At 45.5% G+C, this 27,900-nt stretch overlaps 1 protein-coding gene across 3 annotated transcripts in view; it reads left to right on the top strand.

The window, feature by feature from the left end:
* The window catches only part of FAM8A1 (family with sequence similarity 8 member A1), a 201,286-nt gene that overhangs the window by 15,598 nt on the left and 157,788 nt on the right, over positions 1–27,900 (top strand). For all 3 annotated transcript variants that reach the window (XM_069613599.1, XM_069613601.1, XM_069613600.1), the window contains exon 2: positions 21,215–21,335. In XM_069613599.1, coding sequence (XP_069469700.1) covers positions 21,215–21,335 — 121 coding nt within the window. The remainder of the gene's footprint in view (positions 1–21,214; positions 21,336–27,900) is intronic.

Genomic DNA, 27,900 nt, shown 5'->3' with positions numbered 1-27,900 from the left:
CATAAGGGCCTATGTGTCGTGCATAATAACAAGGTGGCTGGCCTTCTGTGTGGGTCATGTCTCATGTTAGAGAGATTTCCTTAACTTGTACTTTCTCTCGCGTTTGGGGCGTTGGTTTTGCATCCCAACAGGGTCTCGATCTTGAGCCAAGCACTGATCTGGCACTTCTCGCTGTGTGCTTGGATTGCAGGGGAGTGTGGCACCCACTGAAATGGTGAGATGTGTGAGTAAGATGTTTGCATTCACCAAAAATGGCTAAGACAAAAGAGAAAACAAAAGGTGAGACTGTTTTCTTTGACCCTTGGCACCAGACACTGGGAAGAGGGGCGATCCTGGGCAGGAACAATCTGACCAAGGCTCGTAAGTGCTTTCTGAAGGAGATATCGAGATCATTGAATCCTTGAATAGACTGCTTAAAAATCAGGTGCGTGCACCTTGGAGCAGAAGCTGTAGTCTTTCTGCCATTGGTGTCACTTCTGAAAAGGGTTTAAAGAAGGTGTGTGTGGCAGTAGCCTTCCTACAATCCAAACTACTGCATGCCTCTGAAGCCAAAGTGACCTTTTTCCGATTTGCAGCAGAGCTGCCACAACTATTTTGCAGCTGGTGTAGGATGGTGCCTCTTAAGAACAGGACACGGAAGAAACAGGAGGAGTCTGGTAGTGCCTTAAATGTCAAAGATGTTGATTTGGGACCCTACGCTCAGGAGGTTTTTGCCAGGTTCTAGGCCTGCATGGTGGTCCTTGGGTGGCATTACCTAGAGTCTATCTCTTGGCAATGAAGGTTCCAGATAGGTGTTCTAAGGGTGGTGGAATGGCTGTGGCATTTTCTGGGGCATACTCTAGTGCTTAGCTCTATGGCCAAGGTTAAACTGATTCAAACGGGATAGAAGAAACTTTTGATTTTCCCAGACCTTTGTTATCAGTCCCAGAAAAAACATAAGAGATGCTTCTGCTCCGGAAAGCATTGCTTAATAGGGAACTGCAGGCATCGATGGTGCAGCCAGCAAGACTGAGAGTTTTGCTGGATGTATGGATCTTTTTGTTTTCACACAATTGGCTGCAGCAAAACCATTTCTGGAAGACAGATGATTCACGTGTTAATCGATGACAACGGCTGGGAACGTGGTTTACTTTCATAATACCTCAGATTGGGTCTTATGCAGCTTGGTGAATATTGTTTTCATAGATAGGGCTTTGGATTTTCTCTGTTAATGCTAGACTCAAGGGCACGGGTTAGTGTCGTTTGGTAGGGCTCTTGATAGAGTCAAGGACTTGATCAAGGTTCTCTGTAAAGGCAAGTGTTCTACAAAGAAGGGATCACCTTGCTTTGTTTTATACCTCCTCCCATGTCTCATTTCTCTCCCTCCCTCAACTGCCCCTTCCCATCTCATGTTTGGATGTGAGGATAGGTGATCATAGTAAAGGTTTTATGTAGATATGTTTCATAATAAAACATGGCTCTTTCTAATGGATTGTGTCCTCTCACAGATTCCTTATCTTTGATGTACCAATATCCTGCTTGCAGTTTCTGACACTTTTTAGAACACACAGGGAGCTGTGTGGTGTCGGGTCGATGTCCCACAATGACTTCCATCCCTGTGCTCGAACGTGACATTGACAATAGTATACAAAGCATGCACTGCGCCCATTGCCTCAAACAGTTTTTTCTGCATGTACAGCACTCTTCAGAACGGTTTGACTCGCCTCAGCGATTCTACGACGTAGTACTGTTTCTTAGAGTATATCTACTCCAACAACGAGGTTTAAGAGGTGTGCAGACTGTGACTCGAAGATGTTGATCACAGATCTGCGGAGGATAAGCCTCTGGTTCCTTGGTAAGGAGCACAAAGTCAACGACTGTGGTTCCTGGCAGCCATGACTAACAAGGCCTTGAAGCAGAGGAAGTCTAAACTCTCCCTTTGTCAGTCGGTATTAAAATCCCTGTCCTCAACTCCCTCGAAGAGCAAATCCTCCAAAGATAGGAGTTTAAGGGATAAGTCACCTCAAAGGTCTAAGAAACGCTCCAAACATTCTAAGCGGACGAAGTCTAGGATGGCTTTGTGTCACTCTTCATCTTCTCGAAGAATATCTAAGAAGAGACACCATCTTTCTTTGCCATCTTACTCGTTGTCCGACAAGAGAAGGGTACATTTCCCAGTAAAGTTTGCCTCAGCATCAGATTGGGAAGAGTACCGTCAAAAGATGATGGATGTTTTTTTCCAAAGGCATACCCTCCTGGTCCCTTGAAAGAGCTGAAAAAAAGCCAACAGCCCAACCACAACTTCTAAAGTCTGCAGTCTCTGGCTCGTGCGCCCAGAAGATCTGAGATGCCAACTCAAGTGGTGTTGACAGTGTCCACTGCAAAGGAAGCATCGGAGCCAAAGGCTTCCACAGCTTCACTGTCGACCGTCTCGATGTCGAAGCCATCAACCTCATCCTCTGATCCAGCTTCGAGCTTTATTTAAACCATTGTCGAAGAAAGACTTTAAGTTCTTTGGATCCATTTCTGAGGAGGAAGAAGAGGATGAAGACATTGTACCCTTCTGGTACGATTGCTTTGGCACACCAATGTCCCTGAGGAGGAACTAATTTCTGAGGAATCTCATTAAGAAGACTTGGCTACTTGCCTTAAAGAAGCCAGTGGTTTAGACACTTCTCCAGAAGTGGAATCTGCTTCACCAGACTCGCCTGCTCGTCCAAGTGCTGCATACAGGACAGTGATGAACTAAGTATCTGGGTTGGGAACATCCTGCAAAGGATATAGTACTGGATGACCTTATAAATATCCTGGATAAAGGTCCCCCCAAAGAACCTGCACTGCCTTTCCATTCTGTACTTAGTAACAATATCTTGGAAAATTGGCAGAAGCCTGATACCACTCCTGCTGTCAACAAGGAGTTGGTAAGAAAACATAAACCAACAACTACTGATCCTGATTTTCTCTCCAGGCACCCTATTCCTGACAGATTGATGGTACAAGCGGGTACTTCCACATCTAAAGCAGCTGCTTATCCATCCATCCCTGATAGGGATGACAACGAATATGACATGCTAGGGAAAAGGGTGTTCTCAGCTAGGAGTATGGCACTTCAGGCCATTATTGCATTTTGCACATTAGCCAAATATACATTCACTTTGTGAAATGTAATCTCCTTAGGGGGAGATGTGGGATGGCTTTATCAACATCTATGTATTTATTCAAAACAAAATGGGTTCTGGGAGTCTCTCTACCGGCACGGACACAGCCCATTGACCTGCTCTGGGTGGATGGCCCCCGGGAGAGTCTCAAGTCTTTAGCTCCCTGTCCCTTTCACAGAGGAGAAATATCTCTGCATATCAGTCTTTGTCCTGCCAAGGGGCAGTCCAGCACCGAAATGCTAGGCAATTCTCCTCTGAACAAGCGTACCAACAGCAACCCCATACACGTGTTTCAGCCTTGTTGGCCATCATCAGTGAGGTGGAGCTGTGCCTCGCTGAGAACGGTGAGCAAGGGGTCCACGTCTGGATTCCCCAGGTAACTTAGGATGGGCCCCAAAGTTACTTAATATGCAACTCAGAGGGGGTTGATGGAGTCTCTCTACCAGCACGAACACAGCCTATTGACCTGTTCTTGGGTGGATGGCTCCCGGAGAGAGTCTCAACCAAGTCTTTAGCTCACTGTCCCTTTCACAGAGGAGAAATATCCCTGCATATCAGTCTTTGTACTGTACTGTAAGTGCGAGTCTCCACAGCGCAGGGTGTGCAGATGCAAAGTGCTGTGGAAGACATGTGCTGGGAGGAATTGGTGTGGGAGGTCAAGGCCCCGAAGTTGCAGAAGGGCCAAGGACACTGATTCGGCAACTGTGGGATTAGCAGAGGGGAGAGAGAGAGAGAGAGAGAGAGGGAGGGAAGGTGGGGGGAAAAGAGGAATTTGAGAAGATCCTGCTGCAGGCAGAGGGCGAGGCTATTTCAAGGAGGGAGCCCGCAGAGAAAAGTTGGTGCCAGAGGAGCGAAGTGGTCTAGAGGGAGAATTTTTAGTGAGATAAAGTTGAAGATAGTGTGGTCCCTGGGCCTAGACAGCCTTGTGGAGGATGCAGAGGGATTTGAATTTAACCCGTGCAGCAACCAGGAGCCAGTGAAGACTCTTTAGTGCAGGAGAGATGCAGTCCTTGGTCTTGAGGCCAGGGATAAGTCTCTGTGCCCTATTCTGGATAAGCCTTGCTACCCTGTTCTGGATAAGCTGGAGGAGTTGCAGAATGTAAGGTAGGTAGGTTCAGGAGGAGGCTGTTACAGTAGTCTAGTCTGTGACACAAGCCCTGGTTCTCACTTTTGAGCCTCTGGGGGAAAGTGAGAAAAGGTAGAATTCCTTTGAGAAGGAAGAACTGATAGTTGGACTTCTTGGCAATGTCCTGAGTGTGAGGGAGGGAGGAAGGAAAGAGGAGTCGAAGATGACTCCAAGGTTTCTGGCTTCCGTAGATGGCGCAGGGGGAGAGCCCAAGGAGGAAGCCTAGAGTGAAGGGAAGGAGGAGGGAGCAGGGGTCCCAAAGGGAAGGATCTCCGTTTTACAGGTGTTGACGTAGAGATCGTTGGAGGTGCACCAGCACTGGATGGCAGATATGCCATCAGGGATGCTGGAGGGTGCAAGAGGGTCAGCAGGGAGTCTGAAGAAGAGCTTTGTGTTGTCTGTGTAACACTGGAAGTTGGAGGAGAATGTGGAGATGAGGCGTGCAAGGAGAGCAAGGTAGATGTTAAAGAACCAGGGGGAGAGTATAGAGCTCTGAGGGACACCACAGGTGGAGATGGAAGTAGGAGAGGAGAAGGGGCCCAGGATAACTTGAGGAGAGCGGTTAGTGAGGAAAGAGGACAGCCAATCCAGTGCCCGTTCTGAGATACCAAGTGTACCGTGGAGCCTTTGTATGAGGATGGAGTGGTTAACTGTGTCAAATTCAGAAGGGAGATTGAGAAGGATAAGGACAGCTGGGGAGTTGGAGTCCAGAGATGCGAGCAGTTCTTCACTGGTGTTCAGAATAGCAGTTTCCGTGCCTCTGGATACTCTGAATCCAGATTGATGGTCGTGGAGACCACCTACAAGTTCTGTCTGAGAGTTAAGTTGGGGCAAGGACAGCTTCTCAAGGAGCTTACCCCCGAAGGGGGTGATGGAGATCGGGTCAGAGGAAGGTTTTTTTCAGGAGTGGGTGCACAAGGGAGTGCTTGAGAGGGAGGGGAAAGATCCAGTGATAAAGGAGTGATTGCAGAAATGAGCCAGAGCAGGAGAGCCAATGTTATCCTTGTTATCCTTGATGGGCCTGAATGAGCAAGGGGAGACCTGTTTAGAAGAGACCTTCATGGAGCTGACAACTCTGTTAACTTCTTCAGGTTTAATAGGAGAGAAAGAGGAAAAGGAGGAAGGAGGAGGGGGGGAGTGGGATGGGTTGTGAGAGAGTGTAGAAAGGGTAGTCAGAATGTCCTGAGTTTTGGTGGCAGTGTGAGGCCAGTGCATTGTAGAGGGCCTGGGAAGGAGAAGGGAGAAGACTGCGGAGGGGTTTGCTAGTTCCCTGCAGATTGTGAAAAGTTCAGCTGAGTTATTGGATGCGCCGGAGACCCATGCCTGAATCTGGGCTCTTTTCTTTGCTCGGATGGTGAGTCTGTATTGCCTTTGTAGCAGGCGGCAAGCCAGTTTGTCAGAGGATGAGTCTGAAGTTTGCCACTTCCGCTTTGCTGCCCTGCACTTCTTTTCAGGGCTTCAAGTTCGATGTCGTACCAAGTGTTACGCTTTAAAGCAGGTTTCAGACAGATCCTCATGACTGGGGCAAGCATGTCAAGAGTGTTGGTGATGGAAAGATGGAGGTTGCTGAGGGCAGAGTTGGAGGTAGAATCAGAGGTGGGGAGGCGAGGGGGGTGAAGGTGGGGCAAAGGCAGCCGCAGTCACTCGTTTCATCGGGTGGGTGTTGGTGAACGAGGTTGGTGCAGCTTTGGGGGCGGCGAGGGGGGGCGGGTCAGGGGGGGCACAGTGTGTCCAGCTGTATGGGTTGACCTATAAGGGAGAATTTAGAGGGAAAAGCGAGGGGCAGAGGTCCGTGAATAGAGTGATTGCAGAGCAAGGGGAGTCCACTTGAATGTTGAAATCACCCAGGAGAAGAAGGTTAGAGGTGGAAGAAAGTAAAGAAGAGCAGAAGTCAGCCCATTCTGAGAGGAATAGAGAGGTGGCGCCTGGTAGATGGTTGCAATGGTCAGGATGGAGTTGGGAGAGGTGACCAACTTGCAAACCAGGCTTTCAAAGGAGGAATAGGTCTGTTAGGTAAGATGGAGTCAGAAACCCACTCAGGGGAGATTAAGACAACCCTCCATCTTTGCGGTGAGGTCGAGGCTTGGAGATGATCTTGAAGCCGTCAGGGAGGAGGGAGTCAACAGCAGTGACTGAGCTGGCATTGAACCAAGTCTCGGTAAGGACAAGAATGTTGAGGTCAATGTCTTCAAGAAGGAGACAGATGTCAGAGGAGTGTTTTGTAGGCTGAGTGGGCGTTAAGAGTCACCAGGTGGAGGTGGTCAGCACTTTTGAATGTTTTCTGAGGTGGGGTACAGGGGCTTGGTACCCCATTCAGAGGAGGGAGAGAGAAGGGGGAGATGCAGGCCAAGTAAGTAAATTAATGAGAGAAGGCAAGGTGCGGTCAGAGAATGATGTTGAGTTGTGGACCCTGAACCAGAATGGTGCCAGTGTGATGGATAGTAACGAAGCAACAAGAGGATACGAAATCAGCCAAGAGGACTTCCCATTTGGTGCCACCTTTAATAGAGGAGTGTGAGGATGGAGAGAAAGTGGAGATGAGATGGGGAGTCCAGAGATCAGGAGAGGGGACAGAGAAAAGGATATCAGTGAAAACCTCCCTAGAGCTGGGGTCAAGTCCCAAAAAAAGTGGGGGACTCATTAACAAATGCAATGGGATGTGACGTCGCCAGAAATTCGCATATCAAAGCGAAATATGCACAAATCATTGAATTGGCTTTGCATAAACACCCAAATTGCACGGGACACATGGCAGTTGCCTTTCATAAAATATACACACACACCCACACAAACCCCCCCCCCCCCGCGGATTCTTTTTTTTTCAAATAGTATTTTTGAAAACATTTCAAGGTGTGCATGTTTTACTCCAAGAACCAATACCAATGTTTTCCCTGGAACACGCAGTACCGGAATGGGTAATATCACCTTTTAGTTTTTTGTTATTTTTCCTCAGGTTATATGATGCAGTGGTGAAGTGTCCTCCCTGAAGGCTGTGGTACAAGCCCTGAGGTCGCTGTTAAATCATAAATTCAAAGAAGACATTTAATGTTTCTCATTTTAGCGGGGGGGCACTGAGTCCACCCTCTGAAAAAGGTTGTTGGGCTCCGTCCACCCGTGTGTATCCTCGACTTGAGCCCTGCTCTAGAGGAGGCACTGACATAGGTGTCTGCAATGGAAAGTCCAGGGTTTGCACTCAGGATATCTTTGTTGTGCTTTTTCCTGCCAGACTTGGAGAGAGATGGGGGATAGGTGATATTGTTGCAATTGGACAATATGGGAGAGATGGAGAGAGCCATAGGAGGGCAGAGGTTTTAGTGAAAGAATGAGGGAGGAGTACTCACTAGGGGGCCTAATAGATTGAGTGGGAGAGTTTAAGTGAAACACAGCAGGAATAGAATTATATTAGAAGTGTGGCACAGAGATGTAACTATACACATTGAATTGATTTTAAAAATGGATGCAGTAAACAATGCAGATAGTATACAGGAAATGCAAAACACCCAAATTCGATTTTAAAAGCACACCCCAAATTCGAATTTAAATGAAGGCAGCAAACAATGCAAATGGTGCATAGGAAATGAAAAATACCAGTGAGAATAATAGATGCAGTGAAAGGGCTGAAGTTAGCTTAGATGAGGATGGAGGTGCTGAAGAGCACTGCTGATTCCTCATGGGAGCAAGTTATGGATGTCCGCCAAGCTCACTTTCATCGCTAGAGGAATCGTGGGTGGCCTTTAAACCAGTATCAGCGAGGCAGTCAGGAAGTAGTCCGGTGGACGGATCATAATTAGAGATGACAAAACTAAGGGTCTAATTCAGTGTTTTCTAATGGTAAAACCCCATTGGAAAAAGCTCTGTGAATTAGGCTCTATGACTCCCCAGGCCCTCCTCGGCCCAGACAGGAGCCTTACAGTGCGGGCGTTGGAGAGGTGGGCCAGTCTCCCGTTGATGCTGATTGGGTGAAGTAGCCTGGGGCTAGCCAATCGGAGAGGCTGCAGCCTCACTGTTGGTGTCTCCCCACGAGGAGACTGCAGCCATCTTTGATAAGGAACCTCTGCAGATGCATGCAAATAGTAGATGGAGTCAGGCTGCAATTGTGGGAATTAACTGTGGTACGCCCACAAAGGTGCTGAGAGAGTGGAAGGACTCCAGTGGTGATTACAGCAGAAGTAGCAGGTCAGGAGCGCTACAGATATATTTCAAGAATAAAATACTTATTTTTTGTTGAAAATAAAATACTTATTTTCTTTGGTCAAATGAGCATCATAAAAGCAATGATCAGCAGTGTACGATGCCGGCGACTATCCTCTACTCCTGGAATTAGGGATGGCAATGATGGTAAGGAAGCTACATGCCAGTCTCGCTAATTAAGATTGGATGCATCAGACTGCGTTGGCCCGCTCTATGGGAGCAAGTGCGGTCATAAGGAAATTTGCATGGATGCGTGTATCTGGATTTGCTCCTGATGTCCAGTCAAGGCTTCTGGACATGCGGGTCAAATTGTTTTGGGGCAAAGGCTGACGACAGCTTAAAGAAGCTTCAAGCTTCTAAGACCGCTGCAAACTCCTTGGGTGCAGCCATTCGTCAACCTCAACAGCAACATCCACCTTCCCAGGGTTGGAGAGGGTATTCTTTTGCCTTCTACTCTTCCTTTGGCCGGAGAAGTAGAGGCCAGCCTGCCCAAAAAGGGAAAAGGAGATATCCACGTGGCACTAGAGGTTGTGGAGGAAGAACAGCTCAGGCAGTCACCTCCTTGGTACCCTCTGCCACAGCTGCAGCCCCCAAACCACTTCACTCACAAGACTCCGGTGGGAGTCGTGTTAACTCAGCATCTCGACGAATGGCAGTACATTTCTTTGGATGCTTTGGCGCTGCAGACAGTAGCTCAAGGGTACTCTCTTGCATTTTTTAAAGGCCCCCAGATTGTCTCCCGAGCGAGCAAGCTCTTTTCGGGAGCCAGGGCTGCTCCTTCTGCATGAGATTCTCTCACTGCTGGAGAAAGTTGCTATGGAAAGGGTACCTGTAGCAGAGCAATACCAGGGTTGGTATGCAACTTATTTTCTGGTTTTCAAGAAAGACTGAGGACTGCGACTCTTGAACAAGTTCCTCAGGAAGGACAGATTCAAGATGGTCACTCTTTCGCAGATCCTTCAGCTCCAGGATTGGATGGTGTCGCTCAATCTTCAGGATGCTTACTTTTATCTGCTTATTCATCCCAAGCACAGGACGTACCTGAAGTTCGGCATTGGCAGTTCTCACTATCAGTTTCGAGTACTGCCTTTCCTGCTGACCTCTGCCCCAAGGGTCTTCACCAAGTTGATGGCGGTAGTGGCAGCGAGCCTAAGGCTTGACCTGCCTATTAAGAATTCGACTCACTATGATGCAACAAAACCACTTTGATGTTGTATTCACCGAGATGTAATGTAACCACTCTATCGTGACTGCAGTCTATGATGTAATGTAATTGCCATACTGTTTTTCCATTGAGTCCTAACTTTGTATCTTTAGTGCTGTGATACCTCTGGCTATGGGCACTACCAACAAATACAATAAATTAATAAATAAGGAGGGGGAGGGATTCACATCTTTCACTACCTAGATGACTGGCTGTTAAGAGCTTGTTCTTCCAAACAGGCTCTGTAACATCTAAACCGCACCTGCCACCCTCTCCACAAATTGGGCTTCTCCCTCAGCTTCAAGAAGTCTCAGGTGACACCTTCCCAAAAGCTACAATTCATTGGAGCAGACCTGGACTACTCTTCAGGAATGGCTTCACCACCCGAGTTGAGGGCTCAACATATCTTGCAGATGGTCATGAAATTTCAAAACACATATCTACCAGCTTTCGATTTTCTGAGGTTGCTCAGTCTCCTGGCATCCTGCATTTTTCTGGTGCAAGAGGCTCGCCTAAGCGGACCCTCAGATCCCAATGGTCACTATTCTCAGGCAGGATTACAGATCTTATTCATTTCCTGAGGAAGGTCACACAGGATCTCCTCTGGTGTGCCTGCAAGGAGAATGTGATGGTAGGAGAACCTGCATGGAAAACTGGGTCAGGGATGACGGTAGTCATGGATTCTTCCCTCATGATCAGTGGACTTTGGTCCCCATCTGTATTGCTCGCCCAGAGTGCACGGACAGTCATTAATCACCAGTGCAATTACGGAGCCAATACTTTAAACACAGGTAGACGCAATGACTTGCAACTACACACACTCTTAGAAAATAATGATCACTTATACGGCTATTTATTCAAAGCTTGGAAGCAGCAAGTGATAACACAGAAATAAATCACAGAAGAAACAGAGAATTCAAAAGAAAATACATCACCGTGGGCGTAGACCCCAATGACAGCCAGGCCGAGAGCACAACAGCCCACAGGTATGCCGGACGGAAGTGCCCCCCCCTTCCGACTGAGGTCTCGTCTGACCGTTAAGGTGTTCCGCATATATGCACTCCTCAAAAAGGGGTGGTAATTTCTTGAACCTTCTGGCAACGCACTTGCGCATTGATAGGCAGCCGTTGGTTGCCAGCTGGGTCAACCGACAGTAACAAAGTGTTTCCCTCCTCTAAAAACAAGCACCACGGAAAACAGTCCCATAACTTGTAACAAGACATAACAAAGCTAGCTTACCTAGCAGAATGTCCTTGACTGCATACCAGGTTTGGAAAGCATGTTTTCTTCCGCATACTAAATCTAGCTCTCAGCAAAATTAGTACAGCTTTTCACTGCAGCATGAAGTAAATATTCATTATGGCTCTGAGTGCTCCCAGAATACACTGCGCACCAGCGCCATGTTTTAGCTCAAGCATAACAATTCCACCCTTGGATATTTATCTTCCATAGCCCAGTGGCAGAGGAGCCTGTCTCTGAAACTGACGAAATATTAAAACTAAGTTTGGAATGCATTGAATACAACAACAACAAGCTATTATGATAGCTAATATAATGCAAATACAAGCAAAAGCGTAACGCAGTGTACCCCCAATATCAGGAATCTATGAAAATAACCAATTCCCAGTATGATCTTGGGACACTTGAGAAATGAGATCCCTCAAACCTCGAATATGACTTTCAATGCATCGTGAATGGTCACTTAGATTGAAACAACACATACCTTCAACTGCGTTACAACCTAAATTATGCTTTAGCAATAGATAATCAACAGCAGCTATGTTTTGCAAAGTTGCTTTTCTAATAACTTTGCTATCAAGGAGTAACTCTTCTAATGCCCGAGAAGTATGATTTAAGTCCTTTGACTACTAAACATGCTAATTTGATCAAAGATTTGTAACCCCCAGCAGCTAAACCCCAAACTCCCACTAATGAAAGGGTTAATGCTAGAACCTCAGCTTCTGATAGCAAATGCACATGAGAATCACAATCGGGGGATAGACCCACATACTCAAAAGTTGACCTTTTGCCTCGAGATATCGCTGGGTGTAAAGGGAACATCATTAGTCCTAATCGAGTTAAGGCACATGGACCTCCGGAAATGTTAGCTGGAATATAAGTGTATGTGATGTTGCCACATGAAAAGAGCCATCCTGTTGGAAGTTTCACATTATTCAAATGACTGGCAGCTATCACTGTATGATTACAAGACATAGTGTTATTCACACTGGTACATGTGCCTAGAACTGGAGAACACAATTGTTGCTCGAACACAGTTTGATTTTGCTGTTTGGGTAAATTAAGCTGTTGACATTTGCCAATTTCTTTTGCATTGCATTTCGTAAGGTAGCACACATCGCCTTGAGTTATATTATCGGTTATAATACGTGTCAAATTTATCCATTTGCGATCTGTTTCCTGGCAAAACCTGCAGTACTCAGACGGAAAACCAAAGAATCATTGTGCGTGACGCCGAAAATATGCTTTAGAACCGGAACTGGCGTCGGCACTGCTACTAAGCACGTAGTCAGTAAGGCTTCAGCATTGGGCAAGTCAGAAAGGCAAAAGTGCGTAATGTTGAGCACCTGTTCTGCCAGGTATATCCACATATTCTCCGTTTGGGTGATTATGGGAGAATGTTTTCACCGTCCTGAAGATGCCTCTCGCCTGACTGGCATCAATGTTGTTTTCACTTGCGCCTGACGTGTTTGCCGCATTTCACGAATCCATGTTGTCGGTCTGGCTGGCTTTTCGGCATCAGCATAAGGCTGCTTTTGGACATCATTACTCATCATTATCAGTTTCTCCTTGATCGCGCCTTGAAACACTCGTGTATAGGCGCGTTACAAATACCATATCATATCATATCATATCGCTGGCACAGATGTCACATTTTTCATTGGTAGCAGCATGCCGTTTAACTCTTCCAAACAGAGTCCATTTAGTCCCACAATTACACCAGCCAGACACAGGATCTACAAGGCAAACCCAGAAAAGAGATATCAGTGTTGTACATCACTTTCTCAGGTAACATTTGTCTGCGGGCACATATTGCCATTTCTTTCTACCGGGCTCCATTACTAAAACGACTTGGTCTTTGCCTGATGCAATGAAATCTGTGGGCACTGGTGGGCCACTTGGCCTTTCCACCCACACCTTCGCACCTGGTACCATACTGTCTGAAGAGCCAAAACCACGATCCCCACGGGTAGTTAACACTGTAGGAGGCTCCGTCTTCTTAATCATGGACACCTTAACGGGGATAATAATCAGTTGGGCCACCCGATCACCCTTGTGGATCGGTAACAATTGGTCCCCACTATTCATCAGGATGACTTTGATCTCGCCTTGGTAATCGGCACCAATTACCCCCTCCAACACTAACTCCCTTCAATGCTAGGCCAGATCTAGGGGCAATCCATCCCATATGCTCTGGGGGAATTTGTACTCTAATCCCTGTTTCAATTACAACAATCCCTCTTGGGTGTAATCTGATTTCCTCATGGGAATGCAAGTCTACCCCTGCTGACTCTGAAGTCGCCCGATAGGGAGCTAAAGAACCCGGGGTAATTTCCCTGTACAATAGGGTTTCTCTGACTGAATTGGGTTGAATCTGTAAAGCAGGAGTCATTAGCCGCATCAAAGGAGTTTCATACTCATTCACAGGCCTATTGTTTAGCACTTGCACCGCATCAAACACACGATCATGCCAGCCTGCCAAATTGCCATCTCCAGACTTGTGCAGCTGTTCTTTCAACAACCCATTCATTCGTTCAATCAGCCCTGAAGCGGCAGGGTAATAAGGCACATGGTAGAGCCACTCAATGATCTTTTCCTGACAAAATTCCTGTATCAATTTGCCTTTGAAGTGTGACCCATTGTCACTTTGAATCTGCAAAGGCACTCCTTAATGCAATATGATCTGATTTAACAACCTAACGGTGTTCAGTTGTGTGGCACGTTTGCACGGCAAAACCATCAAATATCCTGAGTATGTATCCACAATAGTGCATGCATACTGACAACCTTTACTGATTGGCAGGGGACCGATATAATCAATCTGCCAAATTTGACCTGGTAGTTTTCCTCTTCGCAATGTACCCTGAACAATCTGAGGGATAGGCCTATGCTGTTGGTTTTGGCACACTGGACATTGCAAAATGATTGTTTTCACTACCTCTAAAGGAATACTGATTCCTCGAGCTTGTGCCCACCTTTTCTCCAAGGTGCCCACATTTCTGGTGAGCCCACTTGGCCAAACCCTCCAAATCGTCTTCCTGAGCCTCCGCATCCACAGATGAAATCTTGGTGTGTTCATCTGCAACAGAATTAAACCAACGTTCTAATGAGTCTGTAGCACAATGCGCGTCCACATGATACACAGTGACTTCACTTTGTGATAAAATTTCTGCAATATCTTGCCACAGTTATTTTCCCCACAACTCTTTTGAATTAATCTTCCACCCATTCTTTTGCCAGGTTGGCAACCACACCGCCCACTCATTCGCCACTGACCATGCATCTGTGTACACATGACATCGACTAGGGGTCTCTTGTTTCAATGCCTGGTAAACTGCGTAAAGCTCTGCAAACTGGCTGCTCTTCCCTTTCCCTGACGTTGTGAAAATCTTTTTTGTCTTGGGATTGTACGACACTGCTTTCCAGTATCGCTCAGTTCCCACATATTGGGCTGAGCCATCCGTGAACCAGGTATGCTCTCTCTGCTCCGCGGTCAAATCGCCATAAGGTACTCCCCATTTCACTGGAGACTCGCGTTTTTCAGGCACTTCCGGTGGTATGTAATCTGAGGGCAGTATGTTGGCTACTTGCTCATGTAACTTCGCAACTTCACCCTTCCCTGATTTGGCTCTGTCTTGAATGTACCATTTCCATTTCATTATGCTGACTTCTTGAGCATGTCCTATTCTATGTGTTTTAGGAGAGCTCAGTACCCATTGCATGATCTGTATTTCTGGCCTCATCAATACATCATGGCCCACCGTCATTTGCTCGGTATCAACAAGGGCCCAATAACATGCCAGCAACTGCTTCTCAAACGGAGTGTATGAGTTACCAGCATCGGGTAACTTACGACTCCAGAACCCCAATGGCACACGTTTCCTGTCCTGTTTCTGCCACACACTCCAGTTAGCCTAATTGTCTTGTACAGACACATTCAATTCCACTTCACCTTCTTTCAATGGCCATAAATCAAGCACCTGCTGCACGGTGTCTTTCGCCAAATCAAATGCTTCCTGCTGCTCTTCCCCCCCCACTGAAACTCCTATTTCTTTCACTTTGTAGAAGGGGGCCAATATCTGCCCTAAATGGGGAATGTGCTGTCTCCAGAACCCAAACAGCCCTATAAACTGCTGAGCTTGCTTTTTGTTCATTGGAGTGGTGAACTCAAGTATTTTCTGTCGGGCCTTCGGCACCATTTCTCGATGCCCATTATGCCACTGAATCCCTAGGAATATCACTGTTTCAGCTGGGCCTTGAATTTTATTCGGGTTAATCTCCCACCCTTCCTTCTTCAATCCTTCCATAATGACATCTAACTGGTTTTGCACACTGTGCTCATCCTTGCCCTGAATCAAAATATCATCAATGTAGTGAGAGATTTGTATGTCCGGTTTACACAGTATCTTGTCTAAGTGCTCTGCCCCCAGCCGGTGACAGATAGTCGGGCTATGTATGTACCCCATAGGTAACCTTTTAAAGGTATACTGACGCCCACTCCACGAAAATGCAAACTGCTCTTGACACTCTTCAGCAATTGGCACAGAGAAAAATGCATTGGCTAAATCTACCACTGCACACCAAGTCCCCTCAAACTTTTGGACATTCTCAATCAAGGTAATGGCATCTGGGACCGCGGGAACTAAGGGAGGAGTGTGTTTATTCAACTCACGGTAATCCACCGTCACCCTCCAAGACCCATCCCCCTTTTTAATAGGCCAGAGAGGATTGTTCCATGCGGTGGTGATAGGGCGTAACACACCCGCCTCCACATACCCTTTGATGGTGTCGGAAATTTCCTTGTGCCCCCAGGAATGCGGTATTGCTACCCGCTTGGTTGCCACAGGCACTTGCATTGGGGGCATCTTCAATTTGCCTACGGTAATGGCTGTGCAGATCAATGCACTCACCCCAAACTGGTACGTTTTACCTACAAGTCCCAAAGTCAACCCTTCCAGAATGTCAAAGCCAATTATATACTCTGGTATCGGGACAATCAACACTTGGTATTTCTGCCTATTCAAATTGCCTATTTTCATCTCCACTTCCGTTTGTACTGCGGGGGTCTCCTTTCCCCCGAGACCTGTAATAGTAAATTGTCTGCCTTTGAATCGTGCTGGATTGCCATGAATAAGAGAGGCCTCCGCCCCGTTGTCTATCAATGCTCGCACCCCTTGCGTATTTCCTGGCCCCCAAAAAATCTTACATTAACATGGGACCGCCTATCCATTTTTATGCGAGCAGACGCTGTTGGAGCTTGGCCGTAGCCCTAGTCAAATTTCGAATGAGTGTGACTTGACTCTGCTTCTAGCATTGCACTCACCACCTTCCTCAAATCGGCGTATGTTGGCTGGTACGGGGAAGGTGTCCCCATAGACCCTTCTTCTTGTTCTTCCTCAGTAGGAGCGTAAGGTGAGGTGTCTCCCTGTGGCTTAGTTGCTACCTGTTTCTTAACCTGTTTATAGCGCTCTTTGGCTGCAAGTCCTCTTTTTGTATAATTCATACATTACCCTAGTTTCAATGCCATCAATTTCTTCTCGTGGCACACCATCTTTTAACAAAGCCAAAAACATGTCCTTTTTGGACACTCGGGAGTCTCTACTATCTTGCCTCCTGCCTTCAGTTCTTCTCTCACTACGCCCCGTGGCTTGTCATCACTCTTGTCCCACTCCCCTAAATCTGCCAGTTGCCGAATGGCATCCACCACCTCATCAGTGGGTTTGCCCGTCATACCTACGAGCAAAGTCATAATGACACTTTTGTATGCCGGTGGTGCAGTTCTGATCACCATGTTTCTAGTTGAAACTGAGAGCGGCACGGCCCCCATGTGTCCTGGAGCATCTACGTGAATTGCCTCTTTCATAGTATGTTCTCTAACCTTTTGAATTGCCTCTTTCAAAGTATACCACTTTGTTTCCTCGCTAGGCCAATCTGTGGTAATGGGGTATTTACGGTTACATGCTTGGGCTGCTAGGTGCAACAAAGACACCTGTGAATCGTGACCATTCTCATCAGGGGGTGGCCCTGCCCTTAAGACCTCCTGTACATTGGGGTCAGTTGACAAGGGTAGAAAACGCGGTGAGTCTGTGGAATCTACCAACAACCCCGCAGCGCCCCCCATCTAGCAACCTCACCATCCATGTCAATAAAGGTTCCCCTGATTTTTGCCTGAAACGGGTAATAATTTCCCCAACCTCCTGCTGGGTGTAATCCTCCAGCGTGGTTAAATCCACAACCCCACCTGCAGGATTCTGCGGGTGGGGTCCGGCTCGCCGTCTTCTAACTGGCTTAGCAACCACTGTCTTCTGCTTAATTTCCATTTTGGGGTCTGACTCATTTGCTGAACTACTCTCTGGACTGGTTGAGTCAAAAATGTCACCATCCCAATTATCCGGATCCCAGTCCACACTGGCGGTAGCGATTACAGCTGCCACCTTTCTTTGGTTGACCCCTCCCCGTCTTTTCCTATACTTATACCGGGCTACTCCGACTGCTGTCCTTTCGGCCACAGCCTGGTATGTGTCAGCCTTATCTTTAAAAAGTTTAATTTGAATATGCTGCATTAACGCAGTCTGCCTTTCTGCAGCCAGCTCTCTTTCCAATCGCAAAACCTCATTTTTCATTTCCAAATTCCTTTGATGTATTTTCCTATAGGCATGCAGGAGGACCCAACCTCGCCTACCCAGCACAGCGCATTCCCTGCCCCGTTCCATTGGAACTTGTTGTAAGCACAACATTACATCAGACGGATCAGCATCTCCTAATCCCTGATCCCATGTTTCACTTCGCCCCGTGCCGCATGCCCACACCTGGGCCAATTTATCATATGGGCTCTTAGTCCAGCCTGGAATGATAACATCAGAACATTCACCGCCAGCGGGAACGCTCTTTTTCCTGAACAAACTATTCATTATTGCAAAACTGTACAAAACCTCTTTATATCTATATTTTTTTTCTTTCCACACTGCAATCACTCACGCAAGCACACACACACCAGCAAAGAAAAAAAACAGCTTAACACAGTTCAACACTCGCTGCCAAATTAATTTCGCTTGCAATGTAAGCAAAGCTTATCTGCGTTCAAACACATTCTTTAATATTTGGAACAATTCATCACAAATATCCTGTTTGTGACAGCAAAATGTATTGCTCGCCCAGAGTGCACGGATAGTCATTAATCACCAGTGCAATTACGGAGCCAATACTTTAAACGCAGGTAGACCCAATGTCTTGCAACCACACACACTCTTAGAAAATAATGAGCACTTATACGGCTATTTATTCAAAGCTTGGAAGCAACAAGTGATAACACAGAAATAAATCACAGAAGAAACAGAGAATTCAATAGAAAATACATCACCGTGGGCGTAACTGGATCCCTCATCTCGCCAGAAGCGGCTGGAAGACCCGATGACAGCCAGGCCGAGAGCACAACAGCCCACAGGTATGCCGGACGGAAGCGTCCCCCCTCCGACTGAGGACTCGTCTGACCGTTAAGGGGTTCCGCATATATGCACTCCTCAAAAAGGGGTGGTAATTTCTCGAACCTTCTGGCAATGCACTTGCGCATTGATAGGCAGCCGTTGGTTGCCAGCTGGGTCAACCGACAGTAACCTCAAGGAGCAAAGTGCTTCCCTCCTCTAAAAACAAGCATCACGGAAAACAATCCCATAACTCATAACAAGACATAACAAAGCTAGCTTTCCCAGCATAATGTCCTTGACTGCATACCAGGTTTGGAAAGCATGTTTTCTTCAGCATAGTAAATCTGGCTCTCGACAAAATGAGTACAGCTTTTCACTGCAGCATGAAGTATATATCCATTATGACTCCCAGTGCTCCCAGAATACACTGCGCACCAGCACCATGTTTTAGCTCAAGCATAACACCATCGGAATCGAAACTACACATAAACCTTTTAAAGCTGAGAGCAATGAGACGGGTGCTGTTGGCTTTTTTGCTTTCCATACAGGGGAAGAACGTCCAGAAAATGAGGAGCAACACAGTGGCTATGCATTACCTCAACAAGGAAGGATGTATAGTGTCACTACCACTGTGCAGGGAGACAGTGCAGCTCTTGTTTTGGGTACTTCAAAACAGTAACTCTTTTTCAGTTGTTCATCTGGCCAGAGAAGAGAACACGACAGCGGATGCTCTGAGCAGGCTGAGAGGCATAGCTCAATCCTCCACGAGTCGGAGTTGGCTCAAGAATTCCTTTCAGAAATATTCACCCTTTGGGGAAACCCTCAAGTGGATCTGTTCACGTCAGTAAATGGAAATACGACCTTTTCTGCTCCAGGCAATTTCTGCAGAGAGGAGCTCTGAGGGACGTGTTTGTGGTGGACTGGGAATTTTCACTCCTGTACATGTTCCCACCAGTCATGGTCGTTTCTAATGTCATCAGAGGTTTGAGAAAGTTCTGGAAGTACATTATTTGGATTGCTCCAGATTGGTCCAGGGCGAGGTGGTAACCAAACTTTCTAGATATGTCCATCTGAGAGGTTGATTGGGACCTCCCAGAAGATGTTATGGAGGTGCTGCTTTCGGACAGAAGACCAGCAACAAAAGCACTACACTGCTGCCTTTGGAACAGGTTTTGCAGCTGGTGTAGAGCCAAAGATATTGATCATTTTACTTGTGATACACCTGCAGAGCTTTCTTTTTTGTTACGCCTAGCCCATCAGGGGCTGCAGGTGGTTACTGCCAAGGGCTGCCTGGTGGCGTTATCCATCTTTAATCACACGCCAGAGCAAGGCTCTTATTTTAAAATACCCATTGTTGTACAGTTGTTCCTCAAGGGATTTACAAATATCTCCCCACCGGTCACTGACATAGTTCCGGCCTAGGATCTAAACTTGGTATTAACATTTTTGATGGGGACTCCATTTGACCCTCTCCATTCCCGTCTGCTCAGATTATTGACATTCAAGACGATCTTCCTAGTGGCCATCACTTCTGCTTGCAGAGTGAGTGATGTACATGCTTTTTCACGTGAACCCCCTTTCACTAAATTTACTAAGGAGAAAGTAGTCCTGATGGTTCGCCCCTCCTTCCTTCCTGAGGTGGTGTCTGAATTTCACTTGCCACAAAAGATTACCTTGTCAGCATTTTATCCACCTGCTCATCCTTCTAAGGAAACACAGAGTTTACCCAGACTTCACTCAAAAAGGGCTCAGAGCTTTTATATTGCCAGATTGGAAAATGTCAGGCAAGATGATCCACTCTTTGTTGGTTACACTGACGCAGACTGTGACTAAATGGACCTTGTCGTGCTGGATCATTCTGTGTATTTCCGAAATGTATTCTTTGGCTTGGAAAGATGTCCCTGAAAATCTAAGGGGACATTTCACCAGAGGAGTAGCAACCACTTGAGAGAGGTGTAATGGTGCAAGACATTTGTTATGCCGCAACTTGGTCTTCAATACACACCTTTTCAAAACATTTAATGGGAGGACACAATCCATTAGAAGAACAAATTACTTACCACTGGTAATGTTCTTTTTACTGGATGTTCCTCCCACGGATTCCTCATCACTCTCCCAGCCTACCCATCTGTCTGTGGGTTAATTTTTTAATATACTTTGCTCTCTTTCAGTGCTCATGCGGGTTATGTATCATCATGTCTGCTGTGCGAAAGAAGGACAGACTAGAACTCGGGTAACGGGCGCAGTGTGTGCTATTTATACCAGCGTCAATGTCCCATCCGAGTGCGGTGGAGTGGAAGCCTTCCAAGGGGCACAGAGTCCTCCGATGTCGAAAAAGTTTCCAAAACTACAAGCAGGATAATGGTATATCAAAGATGAGGAATCCATGTGAGGAACATCCAGTAGAAAGAGGATTACCAGAGGTAAGTAATTTGTTCTTCTATAAGGCGGCACACTGCAGTTGATTATGTGTGCAGTTTATTTGTGGCTCTCCTTTCACCTTTGCCTTGTTAACAAATGTCTATTTCATGTTTTCAATGAAATGTTTTAGAGAAAAAACCTATTTTACAAACGCGCTTACTATAATTGAATTTTGTTTTCTATCCCGTATAATCATAGCATGAAAGCTAATTCAGATTGCCATATCCATATACACATAATTCAGACATACATCCAGCTTTCTGTATCAGAACAACGAATATGTCATCATTGTATTTAACTCGATTCTGTCACAGGAAAAGTTACAATTTTCTTGATGGGGGGCCTTATTTGTACAATAAGGTCCACTGTTCCTAGTGAACATGACTGCCAAGACTGGAAATGGCCTTCTGCCTACTCTCTAAACACACATAAATATTTACTCCTACTCATGGCAACTTTTTTTCTCTAACAGGTCGTGAATTTCTGATTCCATCCCTAGTACAAAGATTCATCGCAGAGCTGGTGGATTTCTTTATCCTCTTCTTTATTAAAGCAGCTGTTATTTTAAGTATCATGCATTTCAGTGGAATACGGTAAGTTAAATGACACACATATTTCATTGAGCCCTGCCCAGCCACTATTGGGCAGTCCAATTTGTGAAAAATGTTACTGGCTTGAACAATGTCTTCTATACCTCACTAGAGTAAGCACCTATAATTTTTCTGTAATATCTTGTAAAATAAGTTAAATTCATTATTAATGTTGTTCAACTGACTTAACACAAGACCATCACTATCATTTCTGGTGCAGTTGAAGGACAAAGTCCAGTTTTCAGAAAGAAATTGGAGTGTAAGTCTGTTATGTTCAATAACCACCAGATAATCTGTAGTGTGCCCCAAAGAAGTCGTTTATTTAAGTTTGTAGGACGACCCCCGGGAGGAACTCAACAACCGTCCACAGCAGCCTTCTTCCTTCCTCTCCGTCCCTGGAACCCGGAACCCCTTCAGTTGAGGATCCACGTTCCAGACACACAGACGAACGATGACATAGTAACATTATGATTATACAGTGAACCTGGGCGGCATGACTCCATAAGAGTATGTGACATTACCAATTGATTCTCATTTAACATATATTATACATATGGGCGGCATGTCTCCATAAGTGTATGTGACATTACCAATTGATTCTCATTTAACATATCTTATACATATCCTAACACCTCCTTCCTTTCCTTGAACTAACAATTTAAAACAATGCCTAACATTTTTGCATGAAACATATATGTATAGAATACAACGTGAAATAAAATAGAACTCTGAATAAGTGACTTATCATGACTTATCATGACTTGTTATGATGGTATTACACAGATCTACAATGTACTAAAGGTGGTATCCTTAACCCTCTTCTGCAAGTCCATCACTCCCTTCCATTGACGAACTTGGCAATTGCTACTCTCTCCTTGTTCCAGATACCTCCACCTCTGACCAGTACTGAGGAGCCTAAATCTTTCACCACTTGTTTGGGTTCGGAATATAAAGATGCTCCTTTACGAACTTTAGTAGGCAGTTTTATCTTGATCCAATCACCCTCATTAATCTTCAATTCCCTACAACAATTTCTCTGATCATATTGTTCCTTGGATTTAACTCCTGCTTCAAACATTCTACTCCTCACTGTTTTCAAATACACACCAACCATCTTAGATTTTCCCATCCACCCTGGGCATAAATGTGAATTTGGTTTCCTACCTCTCAAAATCTCAAAGGGTGTTAATCCTGTAACACTATGAGGCGTTATTCTATACTGGAATGTCCTTTCCATCGCTGTCCTAAACCAATCCCCACCAGTTGCTACAGCAATTCTAATGGCTTCCATCAATGTCCTATTGAAGCGTTCTACGCAACCATTACTTTGGGGGTGATAGAGAGAGGTGTTTACTTGTTCAATTCCATTCCTATCCAAAAATTCTCTAAATTCCTTGGACACTAGTTGAGAGCCGTTATCCGACAAGCATTTTCTGGGAAAACCCTCTCTCCAAAATAGTTGCTCTAAAAATTTTGTAACACTGCTGCTGGAAATATCTCTAAGTAGACATATCTCAGGCCATTTGGACAATAAATCTATGACCACCAGCAAATAGCTATCTCTGGTCCCTCCAATGTTAAATGGCCCCAAAAGATCCAAGGCAATCTCGTCCCACGGTACACGTGGACTTTCTCTAATAACCATGGGTACTTTTTGTACACTCAATCCCTTGTTTCCCTCAAGACACTCTGGACACTCCTTAACTTGCTCTTCAATATCTTTATCAATTCCCGGCCACCAGAACTCACATCTTATTAAACCTTTGGTCCTAGCTAAACCTAAATGCCCATCATGGGCTAGTCCAATTACCTGTTTCCGCATACCCTGAGGAACTTTCATCTGATGCCCTCTATGTAGATATTTGTCATGGATCCATAAATCCCCTTTCACTCTGGCAAATCCACCCATGTCACCTTTGGAGTTCATTATTCTGTTCTCTTTAACCAATGTTAGCGCTTTCTGGTAAATTAAATCTTCACTACTAGCCCTATCCCAATCATCTTTCTTCAAGGAATCATGTACCTGGAAAATCTCAAAGGTTTCTTCCTGATTTGATTGGTCTATACTGATGTGGCCTTCTCTATGAACATACCTTGATAAGGCATCCGCCACCACATTGACTTCACCACTAATGTGAATCATGGTAAATTGCAAACCTTGAAGAGCTGTGACCCACTTCATAATGCGTCTCGATACTCCTTCCAGCCCACCTTTGGTAAAAATACCAACCAATGGTTTATGATCGGTACAGATCGCAAATTCCCTTCCCCACAGGAACCTTTTGAACTTTCCAACTCCCCAGATGCAAGCAAGAGCTTCTTTCTCAACCACAGAGTATCTAGTTTCAGGATCTTTAAGTGACCTTGAGGCAAATGCTACAGTGTGCAGACCTTCTGAATCTTCTTGCATAAGAACCGCACCTATGCCATAATCACTAGCATCTACAAAAAGTAATGTGCGTTTCCCTTCTTCAAATGTCTTTAGAATTGGAGCATTGATTATGGAATTTTTTATCATTTCAAACTCCTTCTTACAGTCATCACTCCATTTAAATATCACACCTTTGCAAGTAAGCCTTCTCATATGTCTTGACATGTCTGACAGATCCTTAATGAATTTGCCATAGAATTCAATTAGCTCTAAAAACGACAACACTTCTGCTTTTGATTTGGGATCTTCCATCTTCCTTATGGCTTCAATAGCCTCCTCTTTGGGTTTGACTCCCTCAGCTGTGATCTCGTGACCTAAATAAACAACTTTACTTGCTCTAAATGTACACTTCTCTGATGCTATCGTTAGACCAGCTTCTCCTAATATATCTAACACCCTTTTTAATCGTCTATCATGCTCCACCTCATCATTGCCACATACAAGGACATCATCTTGGTAGTACATCACCCCTTTTTCTCCACCAAGTAACCTGTACATGATACTCTGAAATACACTCGCAGCAGACACCAAGCCAAACGGCATGCGTACACATCTAAATAGACCGTTGGGAGTGATAAATGCTGTGAAATCTCTAGAATCCGGATGTAACTCAATCTGGTGATAAGCAGACTTGACGTCTAAAATTGAAAATATTTTGGATCCAGAGACACCCACAAGCAGGTCATCTATCCTGGGTAGTGGAAATCTATCTGCCACCACCATACTATTGAGATGTCTTAAGTCAATGCATATCCTCAAAGATCCAGAGGGTTTTCTGACTACCACAATGGGACTCACCCATTCCGAGGAGTCTATTCTCTCAATAACCCCTTCATTCTCCATTCTCTTTAATTCATTTTCTACGCCCTCCTTGAGTGCCAGAGGAATGGTGCGCAATTTCGCGATCTTAGGAACCGCCCCTTTTTTTAATCGTATTTTATGAACAAACCCTTTCAGACATCCAAGCTTATGTTTCTCTTCATTCAATCTCTCACCACTTACTGTTAAAACCTGTTCAGGATGACCTGCTTCAAGTCTGATTTTTAGCTCAGCTTGATCACTCCACGACAGTAACTCTCCCCCTTTGTTGGCAACATAAATAGTGGTGGTGGCTTTCCTATCCTTGAACTGCAAATCAGCGTCAAAACATCCTATAATATCTATGGGCTTGTCACCATACGCATTCGCCTTAATTTTGTTTTCCCATAAAGTACAGCAATTGAATCTCTCTTTCCACACCTGCACCCCTATTAATGTATAATCCGCCCCACTATCCATAAGCATCGATATTTGTATCCCATTGACCAATACTATGGCGTAAGGCTTTTTCTTCTTCACTTTCCCATCAATGGCATTCACCATAAACACCACTTCTCTACCACTTTCAATACAATCATCATCCTCATTATTCACACTAACGTCAAAAACTTGACCTGAATTGGAATTAAAGTTTTTACAACATCTGGCAATGTGGCCATGTATGCCACAATTATTGCATATAATGTGCACTGCAAAACAATCTTTGTCAGATGCCACATGTGAGAAACTCCCACACCGGAAGCACCTTCTTGTTGTGGAGTCTCTGTTTGTCATCGCTTCTCTAAAACCTCTGGAAAAATTAGACTCTCTGGTAAAATTTCTGTTGTCTTTAACTGACCACTGACGATTCCAACTTTTCCCCACTGGAGGTTTATTCTCTTGTCGATCCTCGCCTTTTTTTCCAAACTGCATCTGTCGCTTTGGCAGGCCTGAACCCATCCTCTGAGTAACCTTTGACACTTTCTGAACTGCTCCCTCATTTTCCTCCAACTTGGGTTTCTCAATGTTTGAATGATTGTCTGCTTGAAGTAACTTTATACATTTATCAGTGTGTTCCACCATCTTTGCAATCTCTATAGCTCTATCCAAAGTGGGGTCTTTCTCCTTCCATAGCTCTTTTCTAATGTTGTCATTGTTGCATTTGATCATTAATTGATCACGTATATGTTCTTCCTGACAGTGATTGAATCTACATTTCACCGCCAATCCCCTCAGAACCGTAATTAAGTCTTCTATACTCTCTCCATTCTTCTGGCCCCTGGTGGCAAATTTGTACCTCTCGAGAATAATGTTTTCCTCTATTTTATAATGTTTGTCCAATTTGGCTAATGCCTTCTCATATGGGCCTGCATCTGGCATATCTATAGGTTCTGGTAATTTTCTCAGAACTTCCTGACCTGCTGTCCCAAGACAATGAAACAACAAGGCTTCTTTACGCTCATTAGAATACTGCTAAAAGACTAAAGACTGCTAACGCATACTTGTGGAAGCCTTCTTTCCAATCTATCCATCGCACTCTGGGTTCCCCAGGTAATGGTAGGAAAAACACTGGAGCTGGGACATTTGCCATGACCTAGCGTGATGTCAGTGGCTGCAGTTACTAAGCTGTGGTACGATTGATTTAATTGACATATATCCCTCAAACACACACGTATTCTAGCTGTATTATTTGTAACTCACCAGCGATGTTATAGTATATGAAACTGTCCGCCGTCTGTCCGTTTTGCGAGGCTCGCAAGGTCCGTTGGAGCGTGCAGGATCGCCCGGCGTCCGGCTGGTTACCAACCACTGCAAGCCGACTCACAATGCGGCGATGAGTATTCCGTTGTGCCGAAAATAATCTTGCTTTGTTTACGTATGGCTAACACGCCGTGAGTGTACTCTCCTATACTGCGTGTTGACGTGTCAAACACAGTGCTCGTCACGCCGTAAGGTCCGCTTTTCATTCGCTGGCTTGGAGCTGGTAGAAACAATTCTGCTAAATCAGTCACGTCACTGGGTCCTGCCTTGGAACGTCAACAGTGCGTATAGAATCGAGCAGCAGAGCTGCGTTGGGATACGCGCAGTGGTCGAAGTGTATGAAAAGAAGTAGTGGAGCTATGTTCCCTGCTGGCCTGCCCCTGATCCCCACAAACCCCCTTGCCACAACCCCACCAACACACAATACACCCCCCCAAACACTTGCACCTGATGTTCAAGGGAATGTTCAGTGCAGTGCACTGAAAGTGAAGGTTTTAACTTCTTCCTACACTTTTATTTTAAAAGAAAACCATTCCGGAACGGTTTCTTTTTAAAATAAAAGTATAGGAGCTGTACAAGGTAATTAAAAAAAGTATAGGAGCACCGCTCCCGACCGCTCCCGCTCACTTCGACCACTGGATACGCGTGCAGGTATTCCAGCTTCAAACATAAACACTGCGCGCGCTGGCTTCTTTTCCACCGCTCCTCAGAAAATATTATATTCAATGTGAAGGATATAATTACTGCCAGTACCTGTATTCCAAACAGTTCTCTTCATGTGGCTCTCGAGCATATGTCAATGCGTGGCCGCTCACTGTTAATTTATGATCCGTAGCCTTGCTCGCTAGGATCGTGCCGGGGGTCGCCTGAAAAAATCCTTTATCCTCGTCGCCAGCGGTTATGTTCAATAACCACCAGATAATCTGTAGTGTGCCCCAAAAAAGCCGTTTATTTAAGTTTGTAGGACGACCCCCGGGAGGAACTCCACAACCGTCCACAGCAGCCTTCTTCCTTCCTCTCCGTCCCTGGAACCCGGAACCCCTTCAGTTGAGGATCCACGTTCCAGACACACAGACGAACGATGACATAGTAACATTATGATTATACAGTGAACCTGGGCGGCATGTCTCCATAAGAGTATGTGACATTACCAATTGATTCTCATTTAACATATCTTATACATATCCTAACAAAGTCCTGTGACGCTTCTTACTGCTCCAAAGGCAAATCAGGGACAGCAACTTCCCTGACATTTTCTAGTGCTGCAAAGCTTGGCATGCATGCTGAGTCTTAAGGGAATTTATGTTTTGTTTTCGCAGCGCCAAAGTTTGGGAGGTTATTAGGCCCTATTTCGAGCATCATGCACAAGGGTGCAATTTTAGCAGAGTGGGTCATAAGTGATTGTCCCCCTCAACTATTGTGGGTTTTCAAATAGAACCCCAACATTGGAGTGGTCGCATTTGAAAGTCCAAATGCTCTCTTGAATATGGCTTTTACCCACTTGGCATGGAGCAGACATGGCCAGTAACAGCCTGCCAGCCCTAGCATAGGTAGGCTCCTGCGAAGCGAGGGCTGTGG

Source organism: Ambystoma mexicanum, chromosome 5p (genome assembly GCF_040938575.1).
Source record: "Ambystoma mexicanum isolate Mex_15411 chromosome 5p, UKY_AmexF1_1, whole genome shotgun sequence".
NCBI lineage: Eukaryota > Metazoa > Chordata > Amphibia > Caudata > Ambystomatidae > Ambystoma > Ambystoma mexicanum.
Note: the sequence above shows the minus strand (reverse complement) of the source record. Positions and strands in the feature narration are given on the sequence as shown.